This window comes from Psammomys obesus, unplaced genomic scaffold, assembly GCF_907164565.1.
Source record: "Psammomys obesus unplaced genomic scaffold, mPsaObe1.curated_primary_1811, whole genome shotgun sequence".
Classification (NCBI taxonomy): Eukaryota; Metazoa; Chordata; class Mammalia; order Rodentia; family Muridae; genus Psammomys; species Psammomys obesus.
Window position 1 is genome coordinate 569362 of NW_026591450.1, and position 19087 is coordinate 588448.

Below are 19087 nucleotides of genomic sequence, written 5' to 3' on the forward strand. Positions count from 1 at the left end.
TCCATCCATCCATCCATCCATCCATCCATCCATCCATCCATCCATCCTTGCAAGCAAACGAGGTAAAGATATACTTAAATTCTGCATGAGAACTGGGTCTTCACAAGAGAAAATGAAACTTGGCGAGCTAGAGCTATTATTTGTGCTGAAGTCTGTTTCCCAACTAATTAATTATCTCTTCTTGTCTCAACATAAATTGTAACTGTCCCCCTTCCCTGCAAAAGGACCAGGGTAGGCACACAGCTCATCATCCTGTGGCATCAAGAGATAACCTCACTGGTCCTTACCCAGAGATATACAGAGGCATATTGCACCCGATTGTGGGGTTCCAGCATGGGTTCCAGATACCACCACTTATTCCATTGGTTTCCACTGCACAGATTTTTACCAGGAAATAATGATCTGTGCATTTGGAGAACTTTCTTTTCTTTTTTTTTTTTCACACCACTTTTGAAACTTGAATTGTCTTTCTGAGTCATGCTCTCTCAGAAAGGGAGCCTAGCCAACATTAAAAGGTGTCATTAATGTTCCCAATAATAAGGCAGTGGCTTTGGAGAGATGGTATTTGTTTAATAAGCTTATCTTCACGCTGCCATTAAGTCTGGATGCTTTCTTTCTTCTGACAATGCCTGTCTCAGCCCTCCCTACCCACAGTTCCTCTGGGATGAGAACATGGGCAGATCAACCTGCCACAGCACACAAAGAAATCACCAGTCTTTGCTTATCCAGTGACTTCACAATCGCCTCTGCGTGGCAATCACAGTGTCGGCGAGCATGGAACAAGGCTGTGTCCCTGCCCTGTGAGAAGGGTTTAAAATGAGGTGCCCCTTTTGTAGTTGGTGCTAAAACCTGCGTGGGGGCTGCACGGGGCCTCAGAGTCATTACACTCCAAATATCCTGCCCCACACTTCATCTTAGCTCATTTCTGTTCCTTAGGCAACCAACTTGCTTAAGATGAAAGGACTCCGACGTGAAAACAGGAATTACCCTCTCCTCAGAAATCGGGACAACTTTGAGAACGGAGAAGCACAGTGGGGGGTCCTGGCCTGGGGTCCTGAGGCCTAGTGACGAGGGTGGGGGAAGAAGAGGCTGAAGCTGAGAATGAAGCTCTGGCTACAGCGAACTGTTATATACCTGGAAGTTGCTTTTGTTGTGCTCCTTCCCGGAAGGTTAGTAGTAGAAAGAGAACACAGCCAGGACACACTCAGGTTACTTAGGCGTCTCAAATGCCACAGCAGCTCAGGCTTGTTTGCTAGGTAACGTCATTTCTCCTCACCCTTCTTACCCTGTACAAGTTAGACTGTTTTTTTTTTTTCCTGTAACCCCCTGCTGGGAATATTTCATACTTTAAATGCATTCTGCCCCATTGGGCTAACATTTTAGTTCATTGCTTGTGACAACCGACACATGATAAACCACACAATGATAAAGCGCCTTCCTGTCACCCCCACTGTTCAGAACACGTTAAAATTCCATAATGTGACAGGCACATGGCTGGGGCTGGGGTGGGGGCGCCCTGGCTGGACGGGTAGGGGGTCTGGAGCCCACTGTGATCACTGCGCCACATGACACGGGGTGGGGGCATCATTAGGAAAATTATATTTTTGAAACTGGCGTTTTTAGTGCTTAGAGAGATAAGTGAAAATAATAAGAAGCTATTTTCACTTTTATGACTGTCATATTGGACAGAGCACAGCTAGTGGAAGTATACAGCTGAGTGAGGACGTGTCATTTGTCTTCCCCTGGGATCAGAACTAACCTTAAATTCTGAACACGGGAAGGGGGAGCCCTGGAGCTGGGACTGTTCACTGAAACTCTTTGGTATCACCCTACTCCCACATGCAGCAAACCCTTCCTACCTGGGGAGGCTTTAGGGCAAGGCTCCTCACCCCGCCCCATGCTCCTGGCCCCACTCCACCCCATGCTCCCCTTGTAACCATGGCATCATGCACAGTTAAAACTCCAGCGCCCTCTAGAGGGAAGGCTGACTTTCTCAGGCACTCCTGAAATAAACTCTGGGAAAGGGAATTATTCTCACCTAAAATTGCAGTTGGCACAAATGGGTCTGTCGTACATCGCAAGCAGGGAAGAGAAAGTAAAAAGAGAAAGAATAGTAAATGATTGAGGAACAGCCCCCAGTTTCCCCAGGAAATCCATAGGACGCCTTGGCTCTATGACATATCAAGCAAAAAAGCCCAAGAGCTGCCAAAGGTGGTGAGGAAGCAAGAGGGTAGAGACTCTGTTACCTGGGTAATAGGAATTCGGCACCGATGTGCTCAGCGTATTTGTTTTCATTGTAAAGGATGATGGTGAAGACACGGCTGAAAAAACAAAAAAAGTCTGGTCAGGAGAGGCCACAGATAGGCTGAGTTCCGAACACAGGGCACTCTGGAATCATGGCGGCCTGTCTATGTAGACAGCTCACCTAGAGAAGCCTCTGGGGTTCACTGAAGGCTATATGGCAAGCAACACCATTCCCAGTGGTTTCTGGGTGGTTACTCATCCTTTTTAGCGGACAAACCCTTTTGATTGGATAAGGACCGTTCTCATCCAGTAATGAAAAACACCTCCAAACAGCCACCATCCTGAACGGGAATCCCAGAAGTTCCTCTGGAGTCTGGCCTTGGCCCCTGTGATTATGCTCCTGCTGTGAGAGGTAGGAACAAGTCCCTACAAGGCTCCGAACAGTACAGGGTAGTAGCAGCATGCTGGTGCTTTGCTAAAAGTCCTCCTGGTCCTTATATTCTGAATATAGAGGTTGCTGCAACCATGCTTATAAAAGTAAGGTTGATTTGTGCTACGTTGAAAATGAAGCTGTTTTCTCCATGTTGCTCTTTTAGTCTTTAAGTAATAAAAATAGATTCTCTCTTTGCTTTATTTCTCTGGAGGACACACGACCACTGTCTCAGCTGCTAAGAGGAAAAGGCAAACCCTCTGATTAAGTGAGTCCATCGCCGATGGGTGCTTCCTGTTTTTAACGTAGCATGTGACCTCTCTTCTAGATCTTAGTTGACTGCTCATATTAACACCTTCACTTCATTAAAGCGCAATGACTGACTCAAGCTCAGAGTAACCGCCCACACCTACACTTCTCCTGAGTACTTAGGTGGTTTGCTTGGTGCCGAGCTCCCACTGAGATACACACGTAATCACATCACCCTATCTGCGAGCAGTGCTATGGATCCTTGCGATTGATTCCTTAGGTTGTGATTATGTTGATGACATGTTAATGTATCTGGGCTGTCAGAAGCACTTCCTGATGTAAAGGGAAGTGCCTTTCCTCATGTTCAAATCTTCCAAAGGCAAATACACCAACGAGAGAGGAAGGACCAGAATCCAGGCTGCCTGCCATTTATCTGGTTATTTCTCTAAAACAGAGAAGGGTCACATTTATGCACGAGTCTCGTAAGTTGTCAGGAACACGGCAATTGATGCAGACAGAACTGAAGAAATCGTGCACTTATAAACTGCTCAAGCAGAAGGTATAGGCCGCTTCATTGCCTGCAGCTGTTTTTATGTGCTCAGGAGAAGCGTGTAAGATGGATACAAAACAGCAGTTTACTTCCACTTTTTTGCTGAAATACATTTGCCTTTAAGTATTCAAATCCACCTTTGTATTAAACATTTGCCCTTAAGTATTCAAATTGAGCCCATTCCCATTCCCCACATTCTATAGTCCCATTCTTATAGTATGGTAAAGTGGAAGGCATCATTCACCTTTTGCTTTGGTGGACAGATTATTCCCTACTCTCAAAAATGAATTCTGCACTACTTTTAAATTCTCCAGCCTCATTTTTCTTATGACCTCATTTTAAAAAGCGACTCGCCTCACGGTGTCTGGAAGTTTCTGAGTAAGGTCCTGTAGAGAGGTATAACTGTAAATCTCCACCAAGTGTGTGTGCAGGCTGCAGCCCGGGCACCTGCATAAACTCCCCTTGGGATTGCTTCCCTGGAAGCTTTAACTGAGAGGGAATGAACAGCACATTATGAAAATGTTTAGTACTAGGGATCTCTGTCAATGAAACTGAAAGAGACCTCTCATGGATGACAGAGCAGGAGCGGACAATTTCTTCTGATACATCTGTTGAGAGGAGGGTCAAAAATTCCAAGCAAAGGGTCAGCCAGGGAGGCTTCGGTGGTAACCCTATGCTCATCAGCCTGTCCACATTTGCGTGTCTACAGGTACAGACCCCTGTAGAACTCACTACCTGGTTAGACTTCCCGTCCAGAAGTGATGTTCCCCCTGAGGTTCAAACTTGAAACATCCCATAGCCATTAATTTAGTTTCCTGTTCTTGGAGTGGGTCATTTCAAGAAAATGGATTCCTGAGCTGTGCCCCTCATCCTGTGTGTCTGTCCCAGACTGATGTTTAGAAAGCAGCCACTGCTATACAAATCCCAGCTCTGTGAGTGCTGAGTTTTCCTTCCTAGATGCAATCCACAACATTCAAAGGCAGGATACTTTAATTTGGAGCTATGTCACTAGGATGTAATTTTTTTCTTTTTCTGTCTTTCTTTTTTTTTTTTTTAGTGAAAAAAAAAAAACAAGTAATGTCTGCAACAAAAATGGCAGTGACAATCTTAACCAAAAAAAGTAAGAGTTTATTATAATGATATACTAGTTTCCACATCCTACACTGAAGGTCATAGAAGGGTAGAAGATGGGAGCCACAAGCACAACAGTGCTGCCCTCCCACAGTGCCAGAGTAGTGCGCCCTGCCCGCTGTAAGCAAGTCCATCAGGCTGGGTATACAGGGAGGACACACAAATAAGGGTAGAAAAGCTGGGGCAGTGGATGTCAGTATAAACAGAAGAAGCAGTCTGTGAAAGCTACATGAGTAAAAGGCTCCTGAGCAGGCACAGGCGAACCTATTGTGATCCCAAGGGAAGAAACGCTGGCAGCCCAGCATCCTCCGGCCAAAAGGCTTGGCCAGGTGCCCAGCACACACTGTCCATAGCTACCAGGGATTTCCCTAGACCTCATCTTCACGGTCCTCGCAGCCATGAGTCCTATCAGCCTCTCTGTGCACTGTTTTGGCCATACAGGTGCTGTTCTACCCACGTGCTGATGGCATCTGATCATACAGCAGGGACCAGCGGTGGTCTGTATGTGTGGACTTCACACAAAGAAACCATGTCCTTGGCCTTGATGGGTATGTGCTATGAACTACAAAATCAAGCCCAACTGTGGGATCTAACTCTGGTCACCGACAACATAATTAGGGGTGGAAAATATGTCCCTTTTGTACCTCATGTAGTCAGTTGAGTTGCTGATCTCCTAAAATACTGTCTCCGCAGGGATCACAGGTGGGCACAGGTAGGCACTGGTTAGCCTACCTGGTGCGGAGCTTAAGACACATTGAAGCACATTTTAATTTATTAATTGCCACTAATTGCCCTATATTAAAGGCAGGAGCTGTCAGCTGAACAAACAAACAATTAACTTGTTACTGCCACTTAATGACCCGTTTCACAACAGACTTCCCTGGTACAATCCCACACCTGGCTTGCTTACAAATGGGATCTAAACAGCGAGAGACGGGAGAGGAAACAGGTGCATCCTCAGCCAGAGGGGAGCCTTTGTGTCAGTGCTCTCAAAGAAGAGAAGACATTTTGCCCTGGGTGCCTGGGCTTACAGCCCTAGGTCCCAGCACCCTTAGAAAAACACCTTCGCTAAACAACTGGAGGCACAGAAACTGGAAAAAGCAGTTCTGTGTGAGAACACTCTAAAAGGATTTGGGTTTTAATCTCACAGGGCTACTGGAACCCGATCAGGCTGACAGGCACTTTGAGTAAAAGCCACACAATGCAAACACTTACATCTCCCGTTAAGGTTGTGCGTGTCCATGAATGAGAAGGCCTCATCGCAGTTCGTGCCTTGCTCGGCATAGCTCTTGTCCATAGAATTCACCATCACTGTCATCTCCTGCCGGGTGCTGCTCATCGTCTCCTTCCTCTTCTTGGCCAGTTTCCTTGGGACAAAGGGTTCAGTTATGAAGACGTGCATGTGGATGGAAGAAAGAATCGTGGTACCAGCACTCACTGGTGTTGCGGAGTAACTTGTATCAAATCAATCATCCGTTCTTGTATTGATTTGTGGGCCTTATATACACGAGGTACCCTGCCAGGCTGCACACACAGAGGGGAAACATCCAGGTCCTCTCCCAGCAACAATAGCAATAACAACCCCCAAAACCACGGAGCACTTTTCATACAACAAACTAACTCAAAATAACCAATGATTCTTGGATGGTTCTGTCCTCATCTGTTGACTGATAAGTTCCTAGAGTTACTAGCTTCTTAACTAAATACATGCCTGAGACACAGTGTCAAGGAGCAGATTCAGGCACAACTGAACTACAGGTTCTCAATCTATGACAGGGTTACACCCCAGGAAACTGCAATTATTATATGTTGAAATTATGTTGCCCATAGCTGGTCTAGCTTCTAGCAGGGATACCTTCTCCCCATTCCTTCCCTCAGCAGAAGGAAATGCAGAGATCCAGGCCTTTGGGTTCTACTCACTAACCATAAGGCACTCATTTAAAGTGACAGCTACCTATATGAAATCCCTAAAATCCCCAATGGAAAACGATGTAAAGAAGGAGCTAAAGCACATCTGCAGGTCTGATCAGCACAGATTATGTACCCAAGACAGACAAGGATGGAATCCAAAATACTTTAGAGAAAAAAAAAAAAAAGATACAGTGAAAAGGCATGAGAAGACGATACTATTATCACCCCCATCCTGGTGTAGAACAGTCTCTCCTAGAAATCGCTCATGAACAAGACCAGAACAGTAGCACAATCATAGACATGCTAACAAAGAATAATTTTCCTGGGGGTTCCAACCCATAGTCAAACAACTGCGGGCAACCAATAACGGCTAGGAGGAGAATCGGCCTCTCCCAGGGATGAAGCCTCTGTCCAATGCAGTGTACTCAGTCAGCCCTAAGGCATATACACACAACAGAAATGAATGCAGCAGGTTGAGTTTATATATTTGCACATATACACACATGATAAAAACCATAACAATCAAAGAAAAAGAGGCCAGCAACCTAAGAGTGAGGCAGCGTGAGAGGGACTGGAGGGAGGAAGGGGAGAGGGAAAGTGATATAATTATGTTTCAGTATATTTTTCAAAACATATAAAACACTTTTGAAAAGAAGGGAAAAAGAAGAGAAAGTATTCACATGCTGCCTAAGCACCTGTCACTGTTTGAAAGGGAAAATGACAGCTATTTCCAGTAAATCATCATGACACTGACTGACCTAGGACACGGCAGAATTGAAAATGAGCCATGTAATCCTAACCACACCCGGGTCAGGTGATTGCTAATGCAACGGAGGGTTCTGGAACCGGAGACCATATGGATAATCTTTATTATCATTTCTAAATGATGCATAATCCAAATGCTTTCTTGCCTGTAGTTATAATCATCTTTTAATTCCATACTTTGAAGAAAGAACAGCTCCAAGATTAACTTGCCCTTTTAATTGCTAAACATTGGTGGGACAAAAGATTTATTTAAGACAGATGAGTAAAAATGACATTACAGTGTCTCTGGAAGGAAGAAGTGATGAGCACAGTTAGAGGTCGGGAAGTATGACCTCTCTGGGCGCTGGACCCTCTCTTTCTATGTGCAGACTTGGATCCAACCCCTTCCCAGGCAGCTGTGCTGCGTGGGAGCCAGCATTGGGGCTTCCTGTTGTTCTCAGGAGCTCTGGGCAGAAGCCACTACAACCCCATTTAATTGCTGCTCTCCCCCAAACACCAGTTCCTAGATCTCCCGTAGAGCCCTGAAGTGGAGGAGTGTGAAATGGAGCTTCACAACTCAGACAGAATGCTCACTTGGGGTGTGAATTTCTTTGATTTACTTTGGACTTATTTATGCAGATGAATGCTTCAACATTCCCCTTTACTTCAACAGTCAACTTTTTCAGACACCCCTCTACTTTTGCTTGTTTGAATTCTCTAAAAAGAGGACAAGACAGCAGGTCATGGGAACCTCTTGCATTGTTGCTGGCAGGGTGGGAGATGGGGGCAGGTGGGAGGCATGCAGCTCTAACAAAGGCTAGGCTTGTAATAGGCATGACATTTCCCTTTCAAATTCTTTATCTGTATGAGTTAGTTTCGGAGCACCACAGTAAACATTTCATTAGTGATCATTCAGTACAGATGAACCTTTGTAAAGATTCATAGGTAGATGCTCAAATTGAATGGAGGTCGAATCAGAAACCCAATTTGATGCCTGTACCTAGTGGATAAATAGTCTGTGCCCATGAGCCTTTTCCAAAACCTGGCTAGCTCTCAATGTCATCAGCCAGCCTCCCTTCACTGATTCTATGCTTTATCTGCATTTTCAATGGCCAACCCAAGCATCTTGTGCTAGGCAGGTAACTATGAAGAAAGCTAGGGTCAGAGGACTGAAGACAAAGAGGGAAGCTGGCTTGGCTCTATCAATGGATGGCTGAGGGAGATCAGTCACCACAAGTTTCAGAAGCTCAAATGAGCTCCAGGTTTCTACTGCTTCAATGAAACACTCTGACCAAAAAACAAGTTGGGAAAGACAGAGTTTATTTGGTTTACACTTCCACATCTCTGTAGATCATTGAAAGAAGTCAGGATGGAAACTCATACTGGGCAGGAACCTGGAGGCAGGAACTAATATAGAGACCTTCGAGGAGTTCTGCTTGCTCCCCAGGGCTTGCTCAGCCTGCTTTCTTATGGAACCCAGGACCACAGCCCAGGTGTGCCCCACCCACAATAGGCTGGGCTCTCCCCCATCAATCACTATTTAAGAAAATGGCTTCCAGTTGGATCTATCTTATGGAGGCACTTTCTCAACTGCGGATCTCTCCCTTTAGGTAACTCTAGCTTGGGTTGACGTAAAACTAGCCAGCACAGTAAATAATTAAAATTTTAAAATAACACACTGGCCCCACCAAAAAGCAGTTGCCATTGGTGCCCTCCACAAGAAGTAACAGCAGTGTGTTAGGCTGTTGGAGTTGGAACTCCTCCAGAACAGGTCCGCACCCTGCACATTGCTACATCCTTTGATCCTGGCAACTGAGGCAGACTTAGTTTTAATTCTTAGTTTGCAAATGAGAGAACTGAGTTTTAGGGAAGCTACTCACTCAATATGGCAGAACTGACCGAGGACCCAGAAACTCTCTGACTCCAAACAATGCACTTGGCTCTAAACGATGTTACCAAATGGCGTTTAGGCATAGATACTGTATCACCCAAAATGTAAGCACCATGTGCTGAAAAGTCAGAGAAAGAACCAGTGAGAGTACTGGGCATGCAGAATGAGTACGGATGAAATAGATAACTACCCAGGTTAACAGCGCATCTATTCAAAGTAGGGTTCCCAGTGATAGGAGACAAGGATTGAGGTTGGGGTCTTTGATTTGTTCTCATATGTGGCACAAAAGCTTCTGTCAGCACTCACAAATGGTGGAGAAAGTTTAAATTTAGAACTGAAGTTCACTTATTAGTGGAAAACTTGGACTCTGATTCTGTGTATCTGTCTTTCTGTCTGTCTTTGTCGCCCTGTGCTGCAGATCTGTGATTTTTAAAATAAAACATTAAAAAAAAAAACACAAGAAAAGAAACTTTCTGAACTTAATGTATTTTATGGAGAGAAACACCTTAACTAAAAATGATTTTCTTTCTACTCTTATCTAAAGAGGAACAAATTCATTTTTCATTATAATGTTTAGAGAATGATTTGTCTGAAATATTGTAATTGCCAATCTCCAAACACGTGCTTTGTGAATCTCAAAGGTCCTTAGTAATTAAAAGAAGAAAAGAAAGGTTACTATCAATATCTATAAATAGATGATTTTTAAAGTCTTAAGTTTCTAGGCAGCAGGAAGGAGTTGCATGTCACCGCACTCTCCAAACAACAACCAAAGCAGGACAGATGCAAATAAGCTCTTAGATCAATGGGAGGGCTGAGGACAGGGAAACCACTGTCCCCTAAGCCAGCATGACGTGGAGCTCACAACTTGAAGGAGGGAAAGTACATGTGCAAAAATCCCTGTAAAACTAAGTTAATAAATTTAACTAAATTACATTTAATTGATAAAGGTATACATTGTGGTAAACAAATACCTGGGGTTAAAGTGTGGACAGAGCCTAGAAGAGTGCAATTCTTATATCATGAGGGGTTGGAAAAGAGAGATAAACAGAAGAAATATTTGAAGCATTAACGACTAAGTATTTCCTATAGCGAAGGGCAGATAGCAACGTTCACTTCGATGAAATCCAGGGAACACCAACACAAAGGGGGACAGGGGTAAGTCAGCAACATCTGCTACTCAGCCATCCTATTCCAATAGCACAAAAGAAAATGAAGCAAAATAACCTTAAAAGAAGCCGACCGAGGCAAGCATGCTTTCCAACAGGAACAACAAAATGAGAGTGACATCAAATTTCTCTGAAACAGCTCAGAAAATGGCAGTGTTGGGTGAAATAATCCAAGCAGTGAGAACTCCACCAACCTAAAATGCTGGACACCACCAAGTTATCCTTTAGAGATGGGGAAATAAACCTTGACAGACACATGAAAGCTGTGGGATTTGTTGCTAACAAGCTCTCCTTACAGAAAACATTTAAAAGTTCTTTGGGGGTCTTGGTCTACCACTAGGACCTGTCCATGCAAGAAACAGTTTAATAGTACCAGTCGGAAACTTACCATATGTACAAAGACCTAGATACATTAACATTAAGGAATGAAGAAAGATACACTGAGCCAAAATCAATCAACAGAAAATCAGAGTAAGCCGTGTTAGATACAACATAACACTTGAAAGAAAGGCAAGTCACCTGGATTAGAGTAGGGGTAGCATTATGTTAAAATGAAAAGGTCCACTCTCCAAACAGACTTAAAATCTCATGTTTTCAACCATAAAGCTTATGTACAAGTCAAAGAGTGGTCAGCTACGAGGGAAAACAGATGAACCCATTCATATAGTTGAAGATCAAGTATGCAGAAAATCACAGAGGATATCCTTCAGTTCAACAGTACAACCAAATGGCTGGATTTAGCCGACAGCACTGTTAGAATATTTCCTACAGCAACTGGAGAGCATTCTCAAGCCTACAGGTCCTATTCACAGATGGAGAATATACTGGGGTCTGTAAAACACACCTCAGAATTTTTTTCTAAAGGAAAGAAAATACACAATGCATGTTCTCACATGAAAGTGGGATGAACCTAAAATTCAACAACAGAAAGATGGCTGAAAGTTTCCAAAGATTGGAAGACAAAGATCATGTGGCAAAGGCTTCATCTCCAGCATGGCACCACGGGAAGGGAGAAACCTCTGAGTGGGGCCTTGTGAGTCATCGTAGGTCACTGGAGGCCACCCGCTGAGGAGACTGTGAGATGGTCTCTTCTCTCCCTTTGTCTCCCAAGTACCACGAGGTGGATGGCTTTGCTCCATGAAAATGTCCAACTGTAATGTGCCACCTCACCCGAGGCACCAGAGCAATGAGCCCACCTGACCAATGGACTGAAATAAACATGAGAAACTGAGCCTAAACGAAAGTAAGCTTTTTCCATGTTGGTTTTGTTTGGTGGCTTGTCACACTACAGGAACCCTGAATAACACACTGCTTAAAGATTGTAGGACTGATTGGGAGGACGAAATAAAGGGAAGTAAAAATGGCCATGGCTCTGAAAATGCAGACAGGGATGATGGTGAGAGAGGAGAGGAACGTGTAAGGTACTCAGAGGGGAGAGACAGTTGTCATAATCCATTCTCACCACATGTAAGGGAACAGGAGACAAGAAGAGAAAAAAAAAGTCCTGGCATATTACCATCCACATGACAGGTATGAATCACAACCAATTGAGAAACCCAGTGAAGAACGAACTTGTTTGGAAAAGTCCTCTGAAAGAGCTAGGGGACAAATGTGGCCACTCCAGAGAACAAAGCAGGAGGAAAACAGCCATGGCTCCTCCCCTGTTTCCTCTCTGCAGCCACGCTGGGTGCTCTGTGGCATGGAAGGACATTGCTACAGGTCTGGGGGCCTCAGGGGGACAGAGCTCTGTCATGCTGCTGTCCAGCTGCCGCTCAGCATGAAGGGATGTTTCACCAATGAGCCCCTCTCAATATGAACCCTGCCACAAAAGGAGCGGCTAGACAAGACCCATCAGCCTGCCCTGGACCTCAGTCCATGGAAAAGAGCATGGTCACTTTAAAGCAATCTTTCAATTAAATACTACAGGGGAGGCAAAATTTACAGAAATGGAAATCACATACAGACAGAAGACTAAAAGGACAAATGGCTTTCTAGTCCTGGCTTGTATAATTATGTGTGTGCTTTGACTTAATTAAAAGCTGGGGTAGAAGCTGGAACCAAGAAGTATTTAATTTTTCTCACAGTAGGGATGAGAGCTATTGGTTGGGTCCAGCTGAATAAACCCAAATGAATAGGGAACTGTCACCTTAAGGACAGATCTGTTCAAAGTACCACATCCACATTGTTTTCAAAGTTAAAATTCTAAGGAATAAAACCCACACTGGTCTGATAACTAATTATTTCGACTCAATTAGCACTACAACACCTGACAGAAACACAAATGAAAATAATTATTACAAAAGCTGTGAATTCAGAAAAAGCTGCGTCATTTCTTAATGCTTTAAACAGCCCAGCAAAGACACTGCTCTCATAAGTCTACTGCATAGAGGAAAAGAAACCCCTGAGACTCCATCATGGTAAACTGACACGGCAGGATAACTTTCAACATGTGAGGTCATATCCACTTGCAGAGACATGCTCCTCTCTAAAACCATCATAGGAATCACAGCTAGCCACCTTGGCTGTTTCAGTCTGGACACACTTAAACGCAGGTTACCTTTTGTCCGAGAGAGCTTCTGGCTCTACCTGGGTAGGAACATCTGTCTGTCCCCACTGACTGCACTACACTCAAGTCTACCCAGGCTCTCTCTCCTGCACACAGTAAAGTGCAGAGTCCTCATTCCCTACCCAGAAGCCTTTGGTTTTCACTGACTTGACGGACAAGAATCTATGCTGAAGAGTTGTTCTGTTTCCAGATAAGCCAGAGGTTTTTGGTTTTTTTTGTTTGTTTGTTTTTATATCTGTTTTGGTTTTCTGCCTTATTTTTCTCTTGCCCATGGGTTGAGACAAAGTAACAGGCTGAAGAATTCCCCAAATGAGATGCATTACTTCAGCAACATGTTGCAATATTCATGTAACTGGAGGATGTCATGTGAGGTGATCAAAATGACACCAGAAACGCAAATAGCATGTGTTCTCATTCACACATGAGAGCTGAGAAAGTTAATCTGAGAGGCAGGGCAGGGTGACAGGGAGTGGGGTGGGGGAAGGCAGGTTAGTGGGTAGAGAGCGCATCGGGAGAGGGTGCTTATAGAACAGGGAGGGTAGCTGTGTTTGACAACAAATAATTGGAAATTCAAAAGAGTAGAAAAGAGTGTAATGTTCCTAACACAAAAGGATAACAAATGGCTAGAGTGATGAATATCTCAGTTACTCTGATCTGATTATTTCATATAATATACATATATTGAAATATCAGAGTTCTTTCCCATAGTCCCTTTCAGCTTTTCCTTCTAGCCCAATGATTCTTAACCTGTGGGTTACAACTGCTTTGGGTGACAAATGACCCTTTCACAGGGGTCACCTAAGGCCATCAGAAAACATAGGTGTTTATATTACAATTCATTACAGTAGCAACTTTATAGTTATGAAGCAGCAATGAAAATAATTATGGTTGGGGGGGTTCACTACAACATGAGGAACTACATTAATGGGTCTCAGCATTGAGAAGGTTGAAGAATGGATATAGAAATTGTGGTACATCTACACAATGGAATAGTACTCAGCACTGAAAAACAAGGAAATCATGAAATTTGAAGGTAAATGGTAGGAACTGGAAAGGATCATCCTGAGTGAGCTATCCCAAAGCAGAAAGACATACACGGTATATACTCACTCATATAGACATATAATATAGGATAAACCTACAAAAATCTGTACACCTAAAGAAACTAATCTAGAGGGAGGACTCTGGCTAAAATGCTCAATCCCCATCCCCAAAGACAAAGAACATGGACATCAGAAGAAGAAGAAAACAGGAAACAAGTTAGGAGCCTCCCACAGAGGGCCTCTGAAAGGCTCTGCCCTGCAGACTATCAAAGCAGATAGATGTTGAGACTTATGGCCAAACTTTGGGCAGAATGGAGGGAATCTTATGAAAGAAGTGGGAAATAGTAAGATCTGGAGAGAACAGAAGCTCCACAAGGAGAGCAACAGAACCAAAAAATTTGAGCACAGGGGTCTTTCCTGAGATTCATACTCCAACCAAGTACCATGCATGGAGATAACCTAGAACCCCTGCACAGATGTAGCCCATGACAATTCAATGTCCAAGTGGGTTCCATAGTAATGAGAACAGGGACTGCCTCTGACATGAACTGATTGGCCTGCTCTTTGATCACCTCCCCTGAAGGGGGAGCAGCCTTACCAGACCACAGATGACAATCCACTCTTGATGAGACCTGATAGACTAGGATCAGAAGGAAGAAAAAGAAACCCTCCTCTACCAGGGGATTTGAGGAGAGGCATGTGTGGACAATGGGGAGGAAGGGAGGAGTTGGGAGGGGAGGAGGCAGGGGAACTAGAGGGGGTATACAAAGTAAATATAGTGCAATTAAAAATAAAATAAAATAAAAATTAAAAAAAGAAGGTTAAAAACCACTGGTCTAGCCCATCTCCACTCCTTTGTGAAACCTGAAAGATCTACAGGACCAGTTTCTAGCAGGAATCCCACCTTGGTGGCCTCCCAAAGTTTGGACTTGGTGTCTCTACAGCTACCACACTTGGCTAGGATTCAGAGTGGATAATGGCAACCAAAGAAATGAATGCCTGTCCAACAAAGATAAGACCAGTTATCCACACCAAGAAACAGTTTAAACATGACACAGGCAGATCAACAGATCCCAGAACAAAAACTCAAACTCAGGACAATATGCCTCATCCAGAAGCCTCCTTACTGTAGGAGGCTCTGAAAAATGTAGTCTAGCTGAAGCTCCAAACAAGGACATCACAACAACAATTATGAAAATGTTGAAGGGACTTAAGGAGGATATGAATAAATGTCTCAATGAAGATCATGAAAATAAATGCAAACTGTGAAAGCGAAATAATGAAAACTATTTAAAGACATGAAGGTAGAATTTAACAAAGAAATAGAATCTCTAACAAAAACCCAAAATGAAATAAAACTGAGAATGGAAAACTCAGGATAGGAAACAAAAATTTAGAGGCAAACCTCATTAACAGAATATAAGACATAGAAGAGAGAATCTCAGGTCTTGAAGGCAAGGTAGAAGAAATGAATGGCTCAGTCAAAGAAAATGTTATATCTACAACCATCCAGGAAACCTGGGACACTATGTAAATACCAAATCTATGAATAATAGGAATAGAGAAAGGAGAAGACACCCATGTCAAAGGCACAGAAAATAATTTTTAACTAAATCATAAAAGAAAATTTCCCCAGCCTAAAGATAAAGATGTTTATCAAGGTACAAGATGAATACAGAACACCAAATAGATAAGACAAAAAAAAAAAAAAAAAGAAAAAAGAAATTACCCGTAAAACATAATAATTAAAATGAAAGAAACAAAAAAAGGCTATTAAAAGTTGCATGGGAAAAAGACAAAGTCACATGTAAGGCAAACCCATTACAGTAACATCTGATTTTCAGTGGAGACCTTGAAAACCGGAAGGGTCTGGAAAGATGTTCTAGATACTCTGAGAGACCATAGATACCAGCCCAGACTATTATACCCAGCAATATTATCAACAATAATAGACAGAGAAAGAAAACATTCCATGATAAAAACAAATTCAAGTAATTTTTATATACCAATCCAGTTGTATGGAAGGTACTAGAAGAAAAACTTCTGTCTGAAAGAGGCTAACAAAACCAAAGAGGACACAAGAAATAAATAATTCCAGAACAATAAATCAAAAAAGGCAAAAAAATTTCATTACACAACAACAAAATAACAGGAACCAACAAGCATTGCTCTCAAAGGTCTCAATTTTCCCAATAAAAAGACAAGGACTAATAGATTTGATTGAGAAATAGGATCCATCTTTCTGGTGGAAGGAAGAATGTGGAAGAAGAATAGGAAAGATTGTAAGAGCCAGAGATGATGGATGACTCAAATAATACTGTCTTGTAGACACAACAGGGCTGAGACAGCATCCAGAGGTTCAAGGCAGGCAAGATCCTATCTCCAAAAGGAGTAAATCACACAGAGTCCCAACCCTAACCCCAAAGCTACTTGCTACTAATACCTTCTGGCAAAGGGAAAATCAGTTTTCTACAGTGCAGTGTCATTGGTTCTATCAAGAAACTCCAGGGCAAGCCTCATGGCCAGGAGAAGCTGGCCAACACAAAATAAACTCCATTTTTCTTCTTCTTCTTTTTCTTTTTTGGTGGGCTCTATGTTTCATTTTTGCATTCTTTGGGCATGTTTTGTTTTATTTTTAATTTTTTGTTGATTTTTGTTTTTTTGAAAGAAAAAAACACTGTGTGTGTGTGTGTGTGTGTGTGTGTGTGTGTGTAGTAATAGATCTCAGAGTAGTTGAGAGGGAAAATATGATAAAAACACTGTATGAAAAAATTCCTCACATAAAAAAGTAAAAAAGAAACTTTACATATTTTCCCAGAAATATGTATAGTGTATACTAGTTAAAATTAGAGATTATTAAGAAAAACAACAAAACCAAAAACAAACAAACAAAAAAAACCACTAGGCTGACTCGGCTAATGGAATCAAGCAGGCAGACGGACAGCATCTTTCTATCCTGCCACAGAGGGAGGGAGCCAATTTTACTGTCACTTGAAGCTACTCTTTTTGTTTGGTAAATAGATCATGAAGTGCTTCCTCAGATCATAAAGTGAAGGTGTTTGTGAAGGAGCAAATACTGGGCAGAAGCCAAGAGGTGTGTGGATGCCTCAGCCTGGTGTGAGCGTTTCTTGGGACCTGTGCTTTTATACATGACCATGTATGTTTATGCTAACGAGGCTCAAACTGAGCCATCCTCTGCAAATACAGTAAAACTGGTCTTTCTCAAACTTACAAGTTGAAATATTTACAGAAGACTGGCTTTCTATTAAAACCAAGTTGAAATTGCATATATTATAATTCATTATCGCTTCTAACTCAAAACGTGGATGCAGTGTATGACTCTGAGATGACAGTCGCTGCTATTACAATTAAAAGGGAATCATGATTTGTCAGGCTATTGCAATGGAATTTATGTATCTCAAGTCAAGCTGACATGGAAAACTACAAGAATGTCCCTATAGGCTCATATATTTTCATGCTTAGTTCCTAGTTGAGGTAAACATTTGGAAGGATTAGGAGGCATGGCCTTGTTGAAGGAAGTGTGCTGCTGGGGGTGGACTTTGAGGTCTCAAAAGCTCATACCAGGGCCAGTGTCTCTGCCTGCTCCCTGTGGATCAGGACATAGAGCTCTTAGCTACTGCTCCAGTCCCTAGGCCTATCTGCTTCTCATTACTATGATCTGAAGCTGAAAGCAAGCCCCTGATTAAATGCTTTCTTTCGTAAGAGTTGATCACAGTGTCTCTTCATAGCAACAGAACACTAAGTAAGACAAAGACAAAAAATAGCTCCAATAAACCTCACACAGTAAATAACTACTTTTGGAAGTTATAAAGTTAACAACGGAGCCTGCTGTTTTCCTAGATAAGTACCTCAAATTTTCTAACATTGGCCTTTTTAGTTGGTTAGAAGTTGTTTTGACTCACCTCTGAGTTTCAAAGGGATCTTTTCTATAGTTTGGAAGCCACTGTTGTTTCCTTTGCCCTAGATCAGTGTTCTAGTTAGCACTAACATAGCCTGGTGTGCGCTGAGTGCCTTAAATGGGTATGTGACTTTACCATGTTGTTCTATTGACATGTCCATGAAGAACTGGTGATTGCTTTAATGTATAGAGAAGGGCCCAGTCCATTGAGAAAGACACAATTTCCTTGGCAGTTGGCCCTATTCTGTAAAAGAAAGCCAACCAAACATGAGTAACAGAGAGAGCCAGGAGCAGTCTTGCCTCCTGCTTCCTATTTCTGCCCTGACCTCTCTTGAAGGTAGACTGTGACCCGGAAGTATAAACCAAATAAATCCTTTCCTTCCCAATTTGATTTCAGTCATGGTGCTTGTCCCAGCAACAGAATGGAATGAAAATAACCAGTATCTGGCATGTGTCACGTATACAGCACTGTTTGCTCCTACACTTGTGACTGCCCAACTGACCACACCTTATTTCCTGTTCATGAAAGCCGTATCATGAGCATGACAGTGAGGACATCACGCTAGGCATATGGGGGATGCTTGGTGCTGAGCAGTGAGTGAAGGCTCCTGCTCAGGAATTGCATTGCCTAAATCCTACGATCACAGCCTTTTCAGTGGCTAAAAGAATTTGGTAGCTAAACACATGTCATTATTTCACAGACACAGATGTTTGGTCTTTGATTCTTTTGTGAGTCTAAAAGCATCTCCTCCAAATTTCATGAACTGGAAACTTAATTCCCCAAATCACATGTTAATGGTTTGGGAAGTAGAGATAACTTGGGAGTTAGTTAGGATTAGGTGAGATCACAACACCATGATGATATCAGGTGCTTTGTAAGAAAAAGGGGGGAGGGAGATCTTGTCAGTAAGCAAGATGCCCTTCACCTTGCCATGATGTAATAAGAAGGAGCTAGTAGATCAAATACTGGACTTCCGTGAGAAATAAATTTACCTCCTTTATAAACTGCCTATTTTTGGAACTCGGGTAATCCTGTAGAAGAGGGGGAAGGAGGATTGTAGGAGCCAGAGAGGTCGAGGAGACCACAAGAAACCCCACAGAATCAACTACTAGGGCTCATAAGGCTTTACAGAGGCTGAACAAACAGCCAGGGAGCCTGCCTGGGTCTGAATTAGGCCTTGTTCATTTATATTACAGTTGTGTATCTTAGATCTTCTTTCAACATTCATAACAGTGGGAGAAG

General features: G+C 42.8%; 1 protein-coding gene across 3 annotated transcripts in view; it reads right to left on the bottom strand.

Annotated features, from left to right (window-relative positions):
* The window catches only part of Ptprm (protein tyrosine phosphatase receptor type M), a 676296-nt gene that overhangs the window by 144055 nt on the left and 513154 nt on the right, over nucleotides 1–19087 (bottom strand). For 2 of the 3 annotated variants that reach the window (XM_055610111.1, XM_055610108.1), the window contains 2 exons: nucleotides 5820–5971; nucleotides 2247–2321 (listed from right to left, as the gene is read on the bottom strand). In XM_055610111.1, the coding sequence (XP_055466086.1) occupies nucleotides 2247–2321; nucleotides 5820–5971 (227 nt within the window). Of the gene's footprint in view, nucleotides 1–2038; nucleotides 2066–2246; nucleotides 2322–5819; nucleotides 5972–19087 lie in introns of all 3 variants that reach the window. The other variant, XM_055610112.1, reaches the window with a different exon arrangement.